The 18,079-nt window shown below is 43.5% G+C and overlaps 1 protein-coding gene across 1 annotated transcript in view; it reads left to right on the top strand.

The window, feature by feature from the left end:
- Positions 1-18,079, top strand: part of PLEKHG7 (pleckstrin homology and RhoGEF domain containing G7) — a 52,880-nt gene that overhangs the window by 32,076 nt on the left and 2,725 nt on the right. Inside the window, 7 exon segments of the mRNA XM_035729301.1 lie at positions 2,579-2,767; positions 7,112-7,287; positions 8,825-8,939; positions 9,298-9,391; positions 13,227-13,306; positions 15,401-15,521; positions 15,524-15,547. Coding sequence (XP_035585194.1) covers positions 2,579-2,767; positions 7,112-7,287; positions 8,825-8,939; positions 9,298-9,391; positions 13,227-13,306; positions 15,401-15,521; positions 15,524-15,547 — 799 coding nt within the window.

Here is an 18,079-nt window from a genome sequence, read left to right as displayed (position 1 = left end):
CCAGAAGGTGGAAGTCTGAGATTAGTGTTCCAGCATGGTTAGGAGAGAGTCCTCTTCTAGATCACAGACTTCCCATTGTATCCTCACATGGCCAAAGGAGCCAGAGATCTCTCTGGAACATCTTTTATAAAGGCACTGATCCCATTTACAAGGGCTCCACCCTCATAACCTAGTCTCCTAAGGGCCCACCTCCGAATACTGTCACATTAAGTGTTAGTATTTAACATATGAATTTGAGGGGACACGAATATTCAGACCACAGCATAAGAGCACTTGCAGCCTACTAAAGCCTGGGGCATTAATAGACTCTTTACTCAAAATCTGTAATATAGCCCACATGGGAATGCTTCATATTATGTTACAAATGGGCAAAGATGGGTTGTAAAAGCTTTTCCTAAATTTAAGTGGTCCTATATCAATCAGGTTAAATTCATTTTTGTACCCAGTAACAACCCCCAAATCTCAGTGGCTCGGCGTCTCTGCTCTGGGACCCATGCTGAGGGAGCAGCCACCCCCTGGAATGTTACCAGTCTTCATGGCAAAGACATAAGAGATTAGGGCAGAACACTCACTGACTCTTCGGGTTTCTGCCTAAAGCAACCCCTGGCATGGCTGTTCACACTTCAAAGGTCAAAGAAAGTCACATGGCCAAACTCACTGTCAGTAAAGTGGGGACCTGTAATCCTCCCCCGGAAGGGGAACTGAATAAACAGGAACACCATGGCGCCTCACAAGAAGTTCCCTGGGGGAAGACTGGGGCATTTGTTAATCACACATGAGCCATCTCCGTGAGTCACTGAGAAGGAAAGGAGGCTTGGAGAAGTCAGATAATTGGCCAAGGTCACAGAGCTAATGTGTTAAGGAACTGGATTTCTAAGCCTGACTCTTCAAGGTCTCAACACTTGCCTCTTGGTCATGGCATTTGTCAAGCATCTCAGTGCCCTCTGAGAAGGCCTCCTTTCTATCTCCAGGCCTTTCCTGCCCAGAGATCAGAGCCCCCTGCTTACTTCTTGCTGGAGCCGAAACTTGACCTTTCTCCCCCTCGCATCTTGTCCTCGTCTTGTGCTCTGAGGTCCTACCACAAAATAGTTTTCTGGGCTTTTGTTATCTCTGCCTTCACTACTGTCACTTCCTTTAGTGGCTTTTTAGGCTGTATCTGCTTTCTCAGCACACTGTAGTAGTCCTGTTAGCAGGAAGCACGTGTGCCTGCCTTCTCTCGTTCCATCACATTATGACACTATTGGAAATCCCTTGGTGGGACCCATTACTCATTATTTTAATCAATAAATCTATCAAGGAGCCCTTAGGCTTAGCAACATGGTAGGTGCTATGGAATCCTGAAGAGAGTGTCTCCCAGTAAGGAGGCAGAAGCATTGGCGATGAGAGAAGAGTAACTCTCTCCTAAGATCGGCTTTCCTGAGTCGGTGGCGCGTCGTGTGTGTGTGCTCAGTTTGACCTTTACATATGTGAACGTATGAGTACGGATTGGCCATCTGCCTTATTCGAAAATAAACTTGAGATGGCTTACACATGTGAAGTCATTGTAGTAGGCTGAAGACCAGATTAAAGTTCTCTAAGATTAAAGTAACAACATTTAACTCTTCATCAGATTTTCTACAAGAACAATGAGGTGCCCCCAAATTTAACACTGTATTTTTAGAAACCAGCAGGAGAATTAAGTTTGTGAATAATTTGGAGGACTGATGAAGAGTTAAATGTTGTTACTTTAATCATGTACTACTGACGCCAGCTTCACATCAACCAACATGAGCCGAAATCCAGATCGATCTTTGTGATCAGGACCCATGCAGGGTAGGTAGGTCTCAATAAAGCATAAACAGAAATAAAGGGTGAATTAAACGAAGATGTCCTAAGTAAAATTTTCTTTAAGTATGAGGGGCAGGGGGAGGTTGGTTTATTGAGGAGTTACCTATTTATGGTGGGAATACCATTTTTGTTTAAAAAATGTTCATCGTGAAGATGACCTGTTTCCATCCACACGGTCACAGCTCCTGCCTGATAATGGTGACTCAGTTTTCACTGTCCGAGCTCATAGTAAAGGTGATGAGAAAGAGAAGTGTCCGCTGCACATTTAGGAATTTTAAATGGTGCACATGTGGAAACATAAGATCATCTTTCCTGAAATTTGGGTAGGGCTTAAAAATACTTGATTTGTTCATTGGTTTGTTTGTGGAAGAAATTGGCACACTGCAAGGAGAAAATAGAACAAGAACCGAGGCTTTGTGACCAGAAGTTTGGCTTTTGTAGGATTTGGTCTCAGGAAAATCCTATTGCACAAAAGCCTGGAGTTTACACATTTACACTGTAGTCTATGGGAATGGAGGCCCCTAGATCACATCACGGAGCACAGAGTAAATGCTGCTCCTGGAGTTGGACAACATGGCAACTATGGGTCCAAAGCATCAGAACCACAAGGAATTTCTGCTGGGGCACTTAATCATTTGCTAATTAGAGAAACTGGAAAGGATCTTCCCTGACTTCCCTAGTTCCTTTGACTCCCACCCCCAACTTTTGATATTTCTTTAGCCTGAACTGTACCTTTTCAGCATCATGCCAGAGCCCTTCTGTAGGATCCAGAGAAAATGGCCCCAGCCTTTCCAGAAAACCAGCTCTTTCCTGCACCTGCAAGAAGGCCTTGCCAGAGCATCACCTCAGAGGCATGGGAGGGAAGGCTGCCACAGTTCCCAAACACTTCACCGTGAATCAGCGCGCCTTTGCCGTGGCCCGGAGGTGCCAGAAAGCCTGGGTGTGGCAGGGCCAAGAAAAGAGGAATGATCTTTGGGAAGAGACTTGGCTCCATTTTTGTAGCTTCCGCCTTTCAGCCTGTTTACTTTGCTACTCAAACTGAAAGTTCATTAGATTTCCAAACGAATGAGTAATGCTGTTGCAAAAGTTTTCCCTGGAAGCTGAGGGATTGGACTCCTGGCCAGGCCCCCAAACTGGGGAGGATCCAGGCCCATTGCTCTCCCTTCAAGGCTAAGGCAGAGATTAATTTAAACCAAGCTCAGCCACTGCTTTCAAGTAACTGTGGAAAACCCCATATCAGTTGGTTTACATTTACCTATGAAATATGTATAGTCCCGGAGATATTTAGGGAAAAGGACTGGGGGGTGCCATGTTGTAATGATAACATATAATACTTTTACAATGCACAATGCTTTACCAGCCACTTGCTCAAACGTCTCTTTCACTCCTTAGCACCAAACTATGAAGGTAATTACATTGTCCCCATATGTTCCTGAGGCTCAGAAAGATTATGTGACTTTACAAGGTCACATGGCCAGTAGGTGGCCAAAAAGTACCTGGATAGAGGTCTTCAGGAAACAAACAAACAAAAATTCAATGCTCTTCATACCAGAACTATTTCTAAGTCTTCAGGGCAATTTCCCATTGCTGGGGAGCTGTTAGCATCATGAGACAAAGCTGAGGAATCAGGGGGATGCTCTGGAGGAATGGAAGGTGCACCTGCCCTCCATAGCCCCATAGTACAGAACAAAAGCATCATCACTGATAGTTAATAATAATATTATTAATATATACAATAAATATAATGATTATAAACATAATGCTTATAACTTGTAACAATTATAATACATAATAATAATTATATAATCGTAATAATAAAGGTGAAAAGGTGATTCCTTCTCTAGCCCTGGTGATGGCCAGGCACTGTGCTGCCTGCTGGTCACCTATGATCTCTTTGTCTTTATAATCCCCCTGTGAGATCTGACATGATCCTCATTTTTCAGGAGCTTAGACAAATGAGGCAACTTGCTGGAAGATACGGCCATTCAGGGCAGACACAATCCTGTCTGGACCTGACGTGCGTTCTCCTAATCTGTTTTGATCTAAACAGCGTGGCTGGAGAACTGAAAGCTGGGCCATGCTGTGGGCTGCCTGGACCTGGGGGGTGAAGGCAGTGGGGTGAATTTACCCTCCGTGCAACGTGGGGCTGCACGTTCTGGTGGCGGACACTGACGGGAGTCCGTCAGTGCTCTTTCCTAGACAGTTAGGAAGAGACAGAGAAAGAGGCTGGGAACTTCATGCAAGGTCTGTTTGTGTGTTTCAACTAAACAAAGGCTAAGGGCTCTACCTACCGTAGCCTGAGTGTTTGAGAAACGCCAGATGCTCTTCTGAGCACTTTGTGTAGATTAGCTCATCAAAACCCCTCAGCAACCTGACAAGATAGTCGCTCTGGTTCTCCGCATTTCACAGATGGGGCTTAGGGAGCTTCCGTAAATTTCCCAAGATTCCACAGACGCTGGCTGCCCAGCCCAGTGCTATGGCCCCCAAGACAGATTTATGAGAAGAATGCTTTTTGTCTGGGGCCCTGAATTCCTTTCACTGTTCCCCTAAACACATTGGATACTTATAAAACAAAAGCGGCCTCCGTTGATCTGGACTCATCCATGAAAAGGCCTTTTATGTCCAATCTTTCTTGAAAGAGATGGTTTTTTCTTCCCAAATGCACCTAAAAAAAAAATAAAGCCAATAGGGAGATGAAAGAAAACCTTAGAGTTACTTTGAGAATCATCAAATATCTTCTCTTTTCTGAGGCCTTTCAAAACTCTAAAAGCTTCCAATTATCCCTGACTGTATCTTTGACTAAATTGTTTATCACTGATGCTTCTTGCCTGATCGTTATTCTTTTTGGGGGGCGGGGGATTGGATGTTTTTATACTTACCCTGAATACCAGTGGGTGCTGGCAGCCAGAGCTGTTCCCTGAGGCATGGAAATCTGGCGCCATGGCCTGTGCTTTAAGGAAATCGTTCCTGGAGCTCCCAGCCACCCCAGCTGGAATGCAGCTGCCAGTGAATCAGCATGGGAATCAGCCACAAAGGCCACAGACGAAGGCCCCCCAGCCTGCCACCCCCCACATGCCTCTTCTTTCCACTAGTTCTACCCCCGGCCTTCCTGCACCTGCAGTCTCTGCTTCCTTCCCCATCGTTTCCAGCCTTGATGAGAACCACAGCTGTTTTGAGCTGGATGGAGGTGATCTAGTACCTTCCACCATTTTCCAAAAGAGAAAAAATCTGAGATACAGAGAAGGGAAGGTGGTCCCTCAGCAAGCCTTGAAGCCTGGCTCCTAGAGCTCCATCCACCCCGCACCCGTCTGCTCACCTTCATGACCTGCCATCTCTCTGTGGGGAAGTGGGAAAGATCATGTCTGGCAGAATTCTTGTGAGGAATGAGCCCTGAATGTTTTCAGAAGAAATAATTTTGATAAAACTATTAGGGTGGATAGATGAGAACCCCACGAATATGGTCAAACTTTAAAAGATGAGCACAAATCACTAAGCATGAGGCTGGGAGAGAAAGTGGGGGGAAGTTCAGGGGTAAGAGAGAGAAAGAGCTCTCCTTTCAGAGAAGAGAATGGAACCAGAAAGATGGTGGAGGGCTGTGGGCTGTGTATTTGACCCCCTCCCCACAACCCAAAATCTTCAGTAAAATAAATGTTAAATACTAATTCATAATTCAAAAAATGTTTGGCATGAGTAGGTTTACAGTGGAAACCAACATAGGAAACCAACCAAGGAACTTAACTTGGCATTTGGCCCATGCTGTTCAAGAAAGAAGCAGTATGGGTACCAACAGGAGTCCAGGGGCCAGAGAAAGCCATTGGAATCCCAGAGTTCCTCCGAGAGTGTGGAAATATCTACAGGAGGGCTTTGGACTTCCCTGGGCCATTTAGCCCATTGCATCCAGATCTCCAAAATGCAAGGGCTGACATCTGGGCATGAAGATAGACACAGCTATCTTTGGGGAAGCAGGGGCAGCCTCTACGGTATGCCTTGGTCCACTTGGTCCTCACCTCAGGGCCATGAGACAAAGAATTTAACCTGGACCTAGACTGAGCATGAGAGTGGAAAAGAGGCAATAGCCTACAGCAGGAAAATTATTTAGTTAAGGGTAGGACCCTTTTACACCTCAACCCAGGAGTGAGTAGGTGGGAGAAGGGAAGAGGGAGAGAACACACCCCTTTCTTGATGGCACCTATGTGCAAAGTAGCCAGAGACTTGGCTCTATGCGTCCTGTGTCACCAAAGGCCAGGGCCCCTCCATTCAAGACAGTGTCACATTCAAAGAAACAGTCGAGCTGACGAAACAAATGGAAGAGCTAGTCTCATGTTTACTTGTGTTTCTCAAATACCTTTTATGGAAATCCAGTATATAACCCATAGCAGTACTTACTAAGATACCTTTTCCTGTCTGCCCAGCTCCCGCACACCCTGCAACGACCTCTTGATCCAATCTCTCTCTACTGAAAATTGTCTCTGTCTTATCCCTCCCCTCCCCGCTCTCTGCTCTGTATGGTGGAGATCAATTTAGCTTCTTTGACCTGTGTTTTCATTTTCTCTTCTTTACCCGGATTCTCAGCAACAAAGGAGACTCAAGGAACTGCCCTAACGAGCAAAAGTCCTTCCTTTCCCTTTCACCCTCCAGAGTGTATTCTCAGTTCTCCTAACTGTAAATCACAATGAGGATGGGAGCAGAGCTGGTGAAACCGGAAATCTCCCCCAAGGGCCGGGGAGAAGGAAAAAGCCTATGGGCAAAACAAAACTCAAGTGAGAAGGGTGAACAAAGCCAGAACGTGTATATTAATACATCTCATCATGGCCACTGATGGAACATTCATTCTCTAGGAGATTTCACAGGTCTCGAACTTTTCCTGTGACTCAAAATCTTGATACATTTCCCCTGATTAGGAGGATTGGGTGGTGGTGTCCCGTGGGGTGCTGATGACGCTGCCTTGATCACCATTACTGGGAAGGCAAGACAGCTGAACAAGGATTCTTTCATTCCTTTAATGGGAAAGTAACAATGTCAGTCTGTAATATTTGATAATACTTCTTAACCACCATTTCCAGCCCTGAATTTGGCACCGGTAGATAGATACGTGCTGAAGACAGTTTACTATGGAATTTTCAAAACCAAAGTGTAGGCCGCGGCTTCTAACCTTTCCCAACCAGTTCACAGGTATGTCATGGAATTACTGAATAAAGTCTCTAAGAGTTTCTTGTGTCCAGGCTTCTCAATGCCTTAATAGGAGAAGTGATATTCTGATATGTCTGTTTTGTCTTCACAATGGTGTGAGCAAAATGAACAGTGCAGACGGCTTCACCTGCCTAAGCTCCGCGTGGCCCCGCTGCACAGGCTGACTCAGTACCCCTTGTTACTGAAGAATATCTGGGAACGGAGTAGAGACTCTCCAGGGAAAATCATGATCTATGCCATCAAGGAAAAGGTGGAGAAGTCACTGAGTAAGTCCCTGATATAGGTGACCCAGAACTCCGGTGTAAGCTTCCTCAAAGAGATGGAGGGCCCTGTGGCTGCAGGGAAGCGCTGGGGCTTCCATCCTAGAAGGTAATTCCATTAACTTGAGGTCATGGCTCTCAGAACCATGGATTCGAATTTGAGTGCATTGTAAATCAAACACAAAACAATGGGCTCCAGTCGTTTCCTGGCCGACCCTATGAGAACTCTAACACCAAGTGTGTGCAGGACGTGGCTTTGTCTCCACAGTGTTCAGAAGTGAGTTCAGGCAGGAAAAGACCTACTTCCCAGATGATTGAAGGCACTTTGTTTTTAACATCCATACTGAACCCACACACAAAGCAAATGGGGGTAAACACCACAGGGAGGCTTTCCGGAAGATAAATTACCATTCATCATCTTTTTTTTTTTTTTTTCCTGGTCACTGAAATCTAGGGCCAATGTAAAATTATGCCAATTGCAGTCTCAAGAACTGAAATTTGGAAATAGGAACTAAGAAAGCCCTATGACAACTTAAGTCAATTCTTAAGTTAATTTGTGGAGCTTTGTATAATTAAATTCAAATAAAGAAAGCCATGGCATATGCCCATAAACCAAGATTTCCTGGGAAGCATCCAAAGGGAACAACTCAAATTGATTATCAGCTGTACAGAAATAATTTTTTTTTTGCAAGTTCAGAAATAAAATGACCATTCAGTTGGGAGTTTCTTTCCTATTTTTCAATTTTTTGTTCAAATTCTGAAATGACCCAAGGAACTAAAATTGAGCTTATTAACGAACGAGACAAAAACTCAATTAAACACAGATTTTTTTTAAACTTTTAAAGTCATTTTGGAGATTATGACTCATTTTGATAAGTCCGTGAGGAAGACAACAGCATCTCTTCTGGAGATTTCTCAATAAAATGTGGATCTTCGTCCTGTGGGCTTCCTATAAGTCTATGAGCTTAAAAATGACGAATTCTCAAGAATCCCACCCACCATGTGATTCTATGGGTCTATGACTTGCCCTCCATATTTCCAAAAATTATTTCAAAACCTCAATAGTAATATGTTATTTTAAAATGTTGGAAAATTAATACAAATCTTCAGAAGAGAAAATGAGTTCTCGAAAAACAGTAATCATTCTTATCAGGAAGGGGATATAGGCCTTATGACTAATGTAAAAATGATACGTTTGTCCTTGTTCATCTGATTTGTTTCCCCTCTAATTAAAGGCTATATGGCTTAGGGAATAAGATAAAGCTACCAAAGGCTTTATTAGTATTATTGAAATAAAAATGCATAATACATTTCCAACTTACTGAATTACATTAGTTAAGCTTCATTTTTCTCTGCAAGAGGCTGATTTCAAATGAGTTTTTCTAAGACATTTAAACAGCAAGCAATATGTTAAATGAACCTAAGATATGGTTCGGCTCCAAGGGCAGCCAGTGTCTCTAAATGATTCTTGTGGATCTTGGTTAAATTTTATGCTGTAATGTCACATGCATTTAAGACTATATTGATTAGGTGTCTTGTTTTTCAAGGGATCTTGAAGGAAAAGTGAAATGGCTTGACAATTTCCAAAAATGTAGATGTCTACAGGAGACTACAGTGTGGCCTCCACTTTGGGATAGAGATAAAAGATTTTTCATTCCAGAGGTACAGAAAGGATCAATTAGGACTCATGTCCTTTTCCAGAAGTTTGGCATTTAGGTGGAAATTAACACCCTAGTCTTAGAAAGTCCCCAGCTGTCCACGTGAGTAGGAAACCTAGTTTTCTGAGCAAGAAGTGAAGCCTTTGTCCACATGGTGTTGTATATGGGAGAATGACATCCTCAGCCATTCTCAGGGATGGCCCTTCTAAGTGGTTTTCCATTCTGTCCCATTCCCATGTCCGTCTTCCAGAATTTCCAAGTGTTGCAAACCTTCTAGACAAAATGCATTGCCCCAGCTCCTGGAATATGTTCTCTTTCCATCACTAACAGTATCTCTGTGATTTTCTCCCTTGTTTGGCAAGTGCCTGAAATGTATTTTTAAAGAACACATGGCAGAAAACATCTTGGTACCAACCAACACACACCTTCTCTATGAAGAAAAAATAACTCTTGCAGGTAAATTACTGCTTCCTTTAAAAACCCAACATCCTTGTGTTACCTTGTAACTTGTCCAATCATTGCGAATGGAAGTGTGGGAGGGATGGTAGTTGCCTCTCTATGGCCAAGGCAATGCGAGCTGTGAATCAGAGTCTCCTAGGGACTCACACAGACTCTACGGAACTAGGCACGGGCCCTCCCATTTTCTCTCTGTGAAATGAAGTAACCATGTCTATCCCATGAGGTTGTTGGTTAAATAATAGACACGAAGAGCTTAGCACATGGTCTGGAATAGAGTAAATACTCGACGTCCCCTGTTGTCATCATGGCTTTACTCCTCCAGCAGGCAGGGCCACCATCCCGTCAGTGCGGTTGGGGACCCTGTTGTGTAATACACTTTGTGCTCGGTGGGTACCATTGGAGGATGTAAAGTACTTGTTCTGCAGAATCCTTTCCCTCTAGTTGGGAATATCTGCCATAGTGAGCAGACCTGCATTGTAAGTCCAGAAAAGCAAAGAGTCTGTGAAGCTGGAGGACCTGAGCAAGGCTTCATGTGGTCCCTGGGGCTGCAGATGAGCTTGGGGGCATAGAAAGGATGGAGGTCCCTGGAAGGACAGGAGGGACAACCTCCCAGATGAAGAGCCTAGCAGGAGGAAAGGCTTGGTGGCAGAAGCCACCCAAGAATGTAAGTTCTATCAGTATAGTGGTTTGGAGGGCGAGCTCCCCCCATCCACCTCCCCCCGACTGCCAGGCTCACTTCCTGGCTCAGCCTCCTCTACCTGTGTGCCCGTAGGCCCCTAACAGCGATCCTGCCACACTGCAGTTTCCTCCCTTTGTTGTGAGGATTTAATGAGCTAATGAAAGAATGGCTGGCACTGAGTCAGTGCTCAGTAAATACTATCATGATCAGAAACAGCTGCCAGGCTGAAATAAGATTTGCAGCCATTCACTTATTCATTTCTGCACAAACTCTTGATTGGTCACCTGCTGTGTGGGAAGCCTTGTGGGACATGGGGTTGTCTATTTATGGTAGTGTGATCCAGTGGGGCGGTGTTGGGCAATAATTCCTTGTTGAATACACATTGCTGAGAATCCGCTATATTTTAAGTAGAGCAACAAGATGTCAGGTTGGGTCACAACACCCACCCGGAAACTGCCGATTAGGAAGGATAGACATGCCCAGGATGTACAGCAAGGGGCTACTTCATGCATTTTCTCCTTCCAGTAAATTATGCAGAGAAGTTAACCCCATGGTATCGGTGAGGACTCTGAGGCTCAGGAAGGTTCTGTGATGGTGCTCAAGTTCACCTGGCACATTAAACGGCCAGACCAGAGCAGACCCACGCCAGGCCACCTCTGCCAAGGAGGCTTCCAGAATCCCAGCCACTGCCTTGGAAGCCAAGCTAAAGGACCCAGCCAGGAAGCTGCTGACAACAAGAAGTCGTTGAGCTCTTGGACAAGACTGTGATAGGTTTCAAATGCTGTTGTAGAAAGAGTTATCAGAAGCAAAGCACAAAATGGTGCAGAGGAGGGAACCAAGGTCAAGGGACCAGCCGGAAACTCCTCAGTGAAGCAGGGTGAGGTGAGAAGGGCCTGGGCCTGAGCTTCTCAACTGTTCTTAACCTGGAGGCCAGGCCCTGCCCACTTCCATTTGAAAAGATGACAGTTTTAATTCTCTTTGATGTTAGTTACCACTTCAAAAACAGTTGTACATCGTGACAAAACCAAATCAAAGTAATGAAGCAACTCTGTGCTCAAACTGCCTTTTCTTCCAAAACTGGCTTCCACCTGGAATTATCAGAGATTTTGATTTGTCCCTTCCCTCTATCTACCAACTTCCCAACACGGCGAGGCACTTTGGTCTAGCCTAAACCATTAGACACACACATAAATAGAAAAAGACAAATGTGAGAGATATTCCAAAGGCAAAGGCAGGAGGACTTGAGGATTGATAAAGTGGATAAAGAGAAAATGAGTCAAAGACTCCCTCATGTGTCCTAATCTATGTGCCTGAAAGATTGGTTGAGCAGCACTGAGGGTGATGGAGAGAGTGGGTCAGGGGGTCAAAGTTAGGGTTTGGGGGTGGGCATGATAAGTCACGTGGAAGCTGGATAAACATGTCCATGACCATCTCTCAGTGAAAAGCCACGTCAGATGTGTATCCACATGTCACGTGGGATCAGGGTGCTTGTCATGGAAGCGTGGGTGGGAGGCTGGCTCTGCCATCCCTGGGGAATTGCTTTTTCTGCATGGTCCAAGATGATTCACAGTGTGTCTACCTGCTAGCAGGTGGGAAAGGGAAGAGGGGACAGATCAGAGCCCTGCTATTTAAGGATATGACCCAGAAGTTGCCCACTTTTGTTCATATCCATCAGTCAGATTTAGTCGCTTGGTCATATTTAGCTACCAGAGAAGCTGGGAGATGGAGTATTTGTTGGAAGGTGGACATGTAGCCACAAAAACTCAGAAATTCCATTACTATAAAGGCTGGGTGAATGGTTTTTGAGGGACAACCAGCAAGCTGTCTCTGCCGCAGCCTGATTTGCAAACAGGAAAGTTTCTAGTAGTGATGGAATACAATCTAAAAAAAAAAATATTCAAGGACAATTCAAGATTGGATAAAATATGGGATATCTCTGCCATGCAAATATAGAATCCTTCCTCTATTAAAAGAGGGGAGGAAATAGAAATGAATCCTTACTATTTTGTATATTGACTTAACTTTAACCACAAATTTTCCTGGGGTTACAGTATATGAGAAAGGACTTCTAGAATAATATTAATTAATTTACTGATTTTTCTTATATTTACTTTAAACTTCTGCCACACCCACCTCTGAATGGACTATCTATTCCTCTGAAATCATTTCCATTTAACCACATCTATGTCTAATTTCTAAGGGATAGAGTAGAATAGGGAAGGGATTCTTCATTCTACTATTTGATTTCTCTTCTACTACTATCCCCTTCTTAGGGAGAAGTATAAAAGCCCATTTGCCTTAAGTAACTATGAAAAGTGATATCACAAAAGTTTATAAATATAAAGCTACATGATGAATATTTAAATATGTACAGACACACTGCAAAACTTGGGAAGGAAGTCATTTTAATGAATGTCTTACTCAGCTAGAGCTGTCAAAATAATATACCAGAGACTAGGCCACTTAGAGAACAAAACTTTATTTCTCACAGTTCTGCAGGCTGGAAGTCCATGACCAAGTTGCCAGCTGATTAGGTTTCTGGTGAGGGCTCTCTTCTCAGCTTGCAGATGGCCTCCTTCTCAGCATCCCCACATACGTATCCTCTAATGATGGCACTAATCCTACTGGATCAGGGCTCCACTCTTATGCCTTCATTTAATCTTACTTACCTACTCCTAATATAGCCACATTGGAGGTTAGGGCTTCGACATAGGAGTTTAGGGGGGCAGGAGACACAATTCAGTTCACAGCAATAACAACATGCCTTTTTTCCTAGTCACATGTATCTTTGCCAGTGACCGCCCAGATGAGTCAAAAGGCAAAAATACTGCAAGTTCCATCAGTCAATAGATGTGTCCTAGGCTTAGCTGAAACCACTGCAAATACCATCCAAGTTATCTTAGAGCCACATGAAATGCATCACAAATACAATGTCTTTAAAGTTGGAAGCGTGGACTCACATCAAGTCTCTGCTTTAGGGAGAAATCAACTCAACAGTAATGCAGTTTTCTGATCCACATGATTGGAGCTTCCTAAGGTGTAAGCCTGGTATGCCCTGACACCCGCCCTGTCTTGTTTTCTAAGGGATGCCTTGATTTAAAAAACACCTTCTCCTTACTATTTCCAGCCCCAACTTCACCTTTTTTTCCTCAGAAAGCTCAAGATTCCTAGATGCTTATCTGTTTCTCTCTGATGATTTCCTCTTAGTTACAAAAACTAAGCACCACAAAAAGGTAAAATGCTATTATTTCTAAATAAGTCTGCTAAATAAGGTTAGAAATATTTCTAAATAAGTTGTGTTAAAAATATCAAAGATTGTTATACATCAGATTGGATTTCACCCTCTAAAAAATGGAGGCATTATGGAATAATGGCTTTTTTATAGTCCTATAGCTCTGAACTGGAAAACAATACCAGAAGCAAGTTACCTTTCTTAAGGATGTCAAAGAATGTATACATTCTTAGAATGACTTAGTCTGGGGCGCCTGGGTGGCTCAGGCGATTAAGCGTCTGCCTTTGGCTCAGGTCATGATCTCAGGGTCCCGCATCAGTCTCCCTGCTCAGCAGGGAATCTGCTTCTCCCTCTGCCCCTCCCCACTGCTTGTGCTCTCTCTCTCTCTATCTCTCTCTCTCTCTCTGACAAATAAATAAATAAATAAAATCTTTAAAAAAAAAGAGAGAATGACTTGGTCTGTATACTTGTAAGTCCCAAAAGCCTGGACTTTTCCCCTGACCTGCCTAAGCAAATGAAACCACACTGCTGTCTTCCATGTTGGTCTTTGTCCACCAACCATGGCAGTGTTGCTGGTGTCATGGTGAGCATCACTGGCTTCCAGATTGCCCACCACAGCCAAGGCAGCCAGTGAGCGGGGGGCTCTCTAAGCTGTCTGCTGTCATGTGTCGAGGTGATCTCCACCCCTCATTCTGACTCGAAAACTCACATCATTCCTGAGAAATGATGATTTGGGAGCCCTGAGCTCTCAGTGTCCACCTAGGCAGAAGCCAACCACTGTTGGAGCTGGCAAAATGGACAAAATGAGTCAACTGAGGGCTAAAGCCACAAAATTTCTTCTGAGAACAGGGATTTTTCCCACCACTTAAGTATTAATGGTTCCATCATGGTTGTTGTTACCACACATCAAGCCATAGGGTCTCGTGGTCCAGTCAAGGCTTTCCGTCTGATCTCCCCCTTCTCAGTGTGCTCCCTGAATGACATGTGCAAAGTGGTAGCAGGAGGAGGGACTCTCCCAATGCTCTCGGGCACCTGCCCTCAGAGCAGGGAGGGGGAGCTGCAGTGGGTCTCAGTTCCTCAGAGATAGCTGATGTTGTTTCGTTCCACTTCTTTACCAAATGACTCAGCTTACACCGATGTCAGATCATGAACTAGACATTTCAGATCTTTTAATAACTGAAGCTTCTAGACGGCATGTTGGTTAGTTGAGCTAAATCATTGAAGGATCTTTAAGCAATACAATAGATACCCATTAATCCATCTGTGAATAGCTGATCGGTGGGTGGGAAGGGCATGGGTGCTGCAGAATATTAAGAGTCACAGTTCCGAAAGTTGGATGGCCTTCTATTTTAAGCTATACAGACTAGCATGTCTGAACAAATCAAGCTCTGAAAAATCACCATCCCCTTCAAAAACCATGATGCCAACACAGTTTGCCTTCACTTCAAATAGTGGCACAAATCAGAGCACAAGAGTTAATGGCAGCCCATAGGAACCATATTAGAAGGTAATATGCTAGTTTCGTGTTTCATAACTTGATTCCAAAATAAAGAATGTTATCTGTTTAAATTCCTATTTCGTTTCCTCTTTGCTATTTGATGCACATTATATGTCATGCAAATCACAATCTTTGACACTTTTTTAAAAAATTGAGCACCTTATATTCAGCATCTTAAATCATTCAATTATTACAAATTATAGGCATGGAATCTATTTAGAGTTTAATGTTAGATTGCATGGACAGAGCTGGCCAAAATGAGGCTCCCCTTCCTGATTCATCTAAAAGTACTAGAGAGAGATACTGGAAATGAACATCTTCCCAGTGATGTGATGGAGACTTAAATGTTTCCCCGTTGTGGACATCACCCATTTTTTAATCAGACCATTGAACTTGGGAATCAGGAACACTAAGTACTTTAACTTTTAATCACTATTTATTGGAGGGAAATGTTTTTGAAGATCCAGAAAGAATAGTTGGCTGGAGTTCAAGCAACTGTTTCTAAAAATCAATTTGGTTAAGGATGCACGTTAGGTATGTGCACCAAGTATTGACTTCTTGTTTACCGCATTATTTTCTTCTTTACTTTCAGAAAAGTGGATGCTCGATACTGGTTTCCTGTGTCCTTCACTCATTCCTGAGCTGCAAACAGTAATACAAGAGTGTGGTTCATGTACAGTACTTCATCAGCCCATTGCACTAGACAGATTGGTGGTCAAAGTATTGATCCACTCCACGTGTCAGGTATGTGTTTATTTTCATCATTCGGCTTATCTGTTTGCCATCACAGAGTTTTATATTGGTCTTTTTTTTTTTTTTTTTTGGTAATAAGACATGAATCCAATTTAAATCTTCATAAAATACAATGCTGTGTTCCTATGTGGCTATCACTCACTCTACAAATTAGTTCTGGAAAAATGTTGGGCTTGGTTTCTAATGCTTGGATAACCCAGCTCTGCCACTTGCTAGCTGTGTGACATAAGGCAAGGCATATGAATTTTCTCCGCCACAGGTTTCTCTTGGTAAAATAGGAATATCTACCTCAGTGGGTGATCTCCTCAGGAGACTGAAAGGAAATAATACTTGTAAAGCACTCAGTAAACTATTATCAGTATTACGATATCATTACTAGTACTATTGCTATTGGTAAAGCACCGGTAAACCATGACATGCCTTGCAAGCCTAAGATATTATAATAGCTCCATGGAAAGAAATATGCCACGAATCAATATATAAACATATATATACACATTCATGTATACACATATATGTCAGAAATACATTATCATCTCATTCACTTACTCAAGCATTCCCTGAGCGTCTCCTGAGAACCAGGCTGTGGACACCCTGGAGTTACAAAGACAGCTAAGAAACAGCCCTTGTTTGGGGGGAACCCTCAGAGCAATCAAAAATCAATAGTAAATCCTATTGTGAAAGCCCTGGGACTCGGGACTTGAAGGACGTTTCAGTTTCCTCAGTGCTGAGTGAATGGCCTCAGTGTGCAGAAGGAAACAGCAAGTCTTTCTGCCCTGGGTACAGACGCCTAGGAGAGCGGATGAAGCGGGGGGTCGGGGGGGGGGCTGGGGGGACAGAGGGACCACCTTCCTGTCCTAAGGGAGGAGCAGGAAAAAAGGGAGCACTACCTATGCCCCTCAATTCCCAATGCAGCGGCCAAGCCCAGAGCTTCAGTGAGTAGCATGGGCTCCCCCTAAACATGGTGGAGCAATGTTTCACATTGAATGAATGAATACACACATGGATGATAATAATAATAGCAAACATTGACATAGTTATGTTATATGACCAAGGTATATATTTAAATGCTTTACATGTTAACTCATGAATGGAAGCAAACTCTCCCCAAGAGCAGAAGGGCTCCACCAAGGGAAACGTGCATCCAGAACCTGAGCCTTCTGCCCTCTGTCTTTTCTTTCCACTTCCACTAAGATGTGCTGAAACATGACGTGGTCAGGCCGAAAGGCTTCTTATCTGAGTTAGTTGGAACGGCTCGCAGTCTATATAGACCAAAGTGTGCCTAAGCCAGAGGACGTTTCTAGAGAAAGCCTAAAAAGGGGCATCTCAGCCCCTGTGAGTGCACTGCCCCCCCAGCCTCGTCCCCGCCCCCATCCCTTGTGGGAGCTGCCACCCTGCTCAGCAGATGGCAGAGCAGTGTAGACGGGCAGAGACTCAGTATGTGAGGCCCAGACATACTTTTGTTCATTTGCTCAGTTTACTTTTTCATGGGGAGAAATGTCATTAGCAGAGGCTATCTTAGGGCAGGAAATTTTTCTCTCACTACAGTAGCCATAGTAATAAGAGGATAAACGCCCTTGAGGGGAGGAAGCCTTCAGAACCACAGGGGAAGAGCAGAAGTAGCTTGAGCTGAGGGCTCAGGTTAGCGACGGCCCTGCCACCTTTAAGAACTCGACTTCCTGGGAGATCTCACATCACTGGATTACCTGGAGAGATGCATGTTTTTTCTCTTCCAGTTTTGGTTTTGGTTTTTTTTTTTTTTAAATAAAAACAGTATCTTTTTTAAAGCTATATGTCCACCATTTTTTGTTATTTTCTGATTTGCTACTACCATCTCGTTTTATATTCATACACTTTTTTTTCCTCATGCCCCTCATCTAATTATTTTGACTGTTGAGATAACGGTGCATGAACCGAAATAGCTGTCGAGTGGAAAAGAATAAAGGGTGAAAAAAGAAGAGATGGTGCCTTGGAGTAATTGACAACCTAGTTTCAAATCCTGGCTATGTCATTTACAAGCTGGGTGGCCTTGGAAAAACTAAATCTGTCTCCTCATTCATAAGTAGGAACTAGAGGACTTAGTCGGTTGCTGTGTGCTTTAAATGATACAAAAAGGAGGAAAAAAACAGCACAGTGTCCAGTACGTAGTAAGGGCTTAATAAGGGTGTCAGTTATTATAATTATTATATTGGAATGTCAGGCAAGAAAAAGGGCAATTCTTGACCATATATTTTCTCTCCTCATTTTATTTTACACACCCAGCTGGACCAGTTCCTTTTGCTTATAAAGTCCCCTTGTACCCATATTACAAATCAAACAGATGAGGGATGCCTTGAATAATTGAGAACTGCAGTTGCAATTTTTGAGGAAAATGGATTCCAAAATCCAGCCAAGAGCAACAACTACCTGATCTGTGAAGCCTTACTTGCTACGGGGAATTTATAAGGAGAAAAATCAGGGAGTAAAACAAACCCAGTCAGATCTTTTTTCCAGAAAGTCGTTTTAATAGTCCTCTCATCTCAG

Source organism: Zalophus californianus, chromosome 9 (genome assembly GCF_009762305.2).
Source record: "Zalophus californianus isolate mZalCal1 chromosome 9, mZalCal1.pri.v2, whole genome shotgun sequence".
Lineage (NCBI taxonomy): Eukaryota > Metazoa > Chordata > Mammalia > Carnivora > Otariidae > Zalophus > Zalophus californianus.
This window is presented reverse-complemented; position numbering and strand designations above follow the sequence as displayed.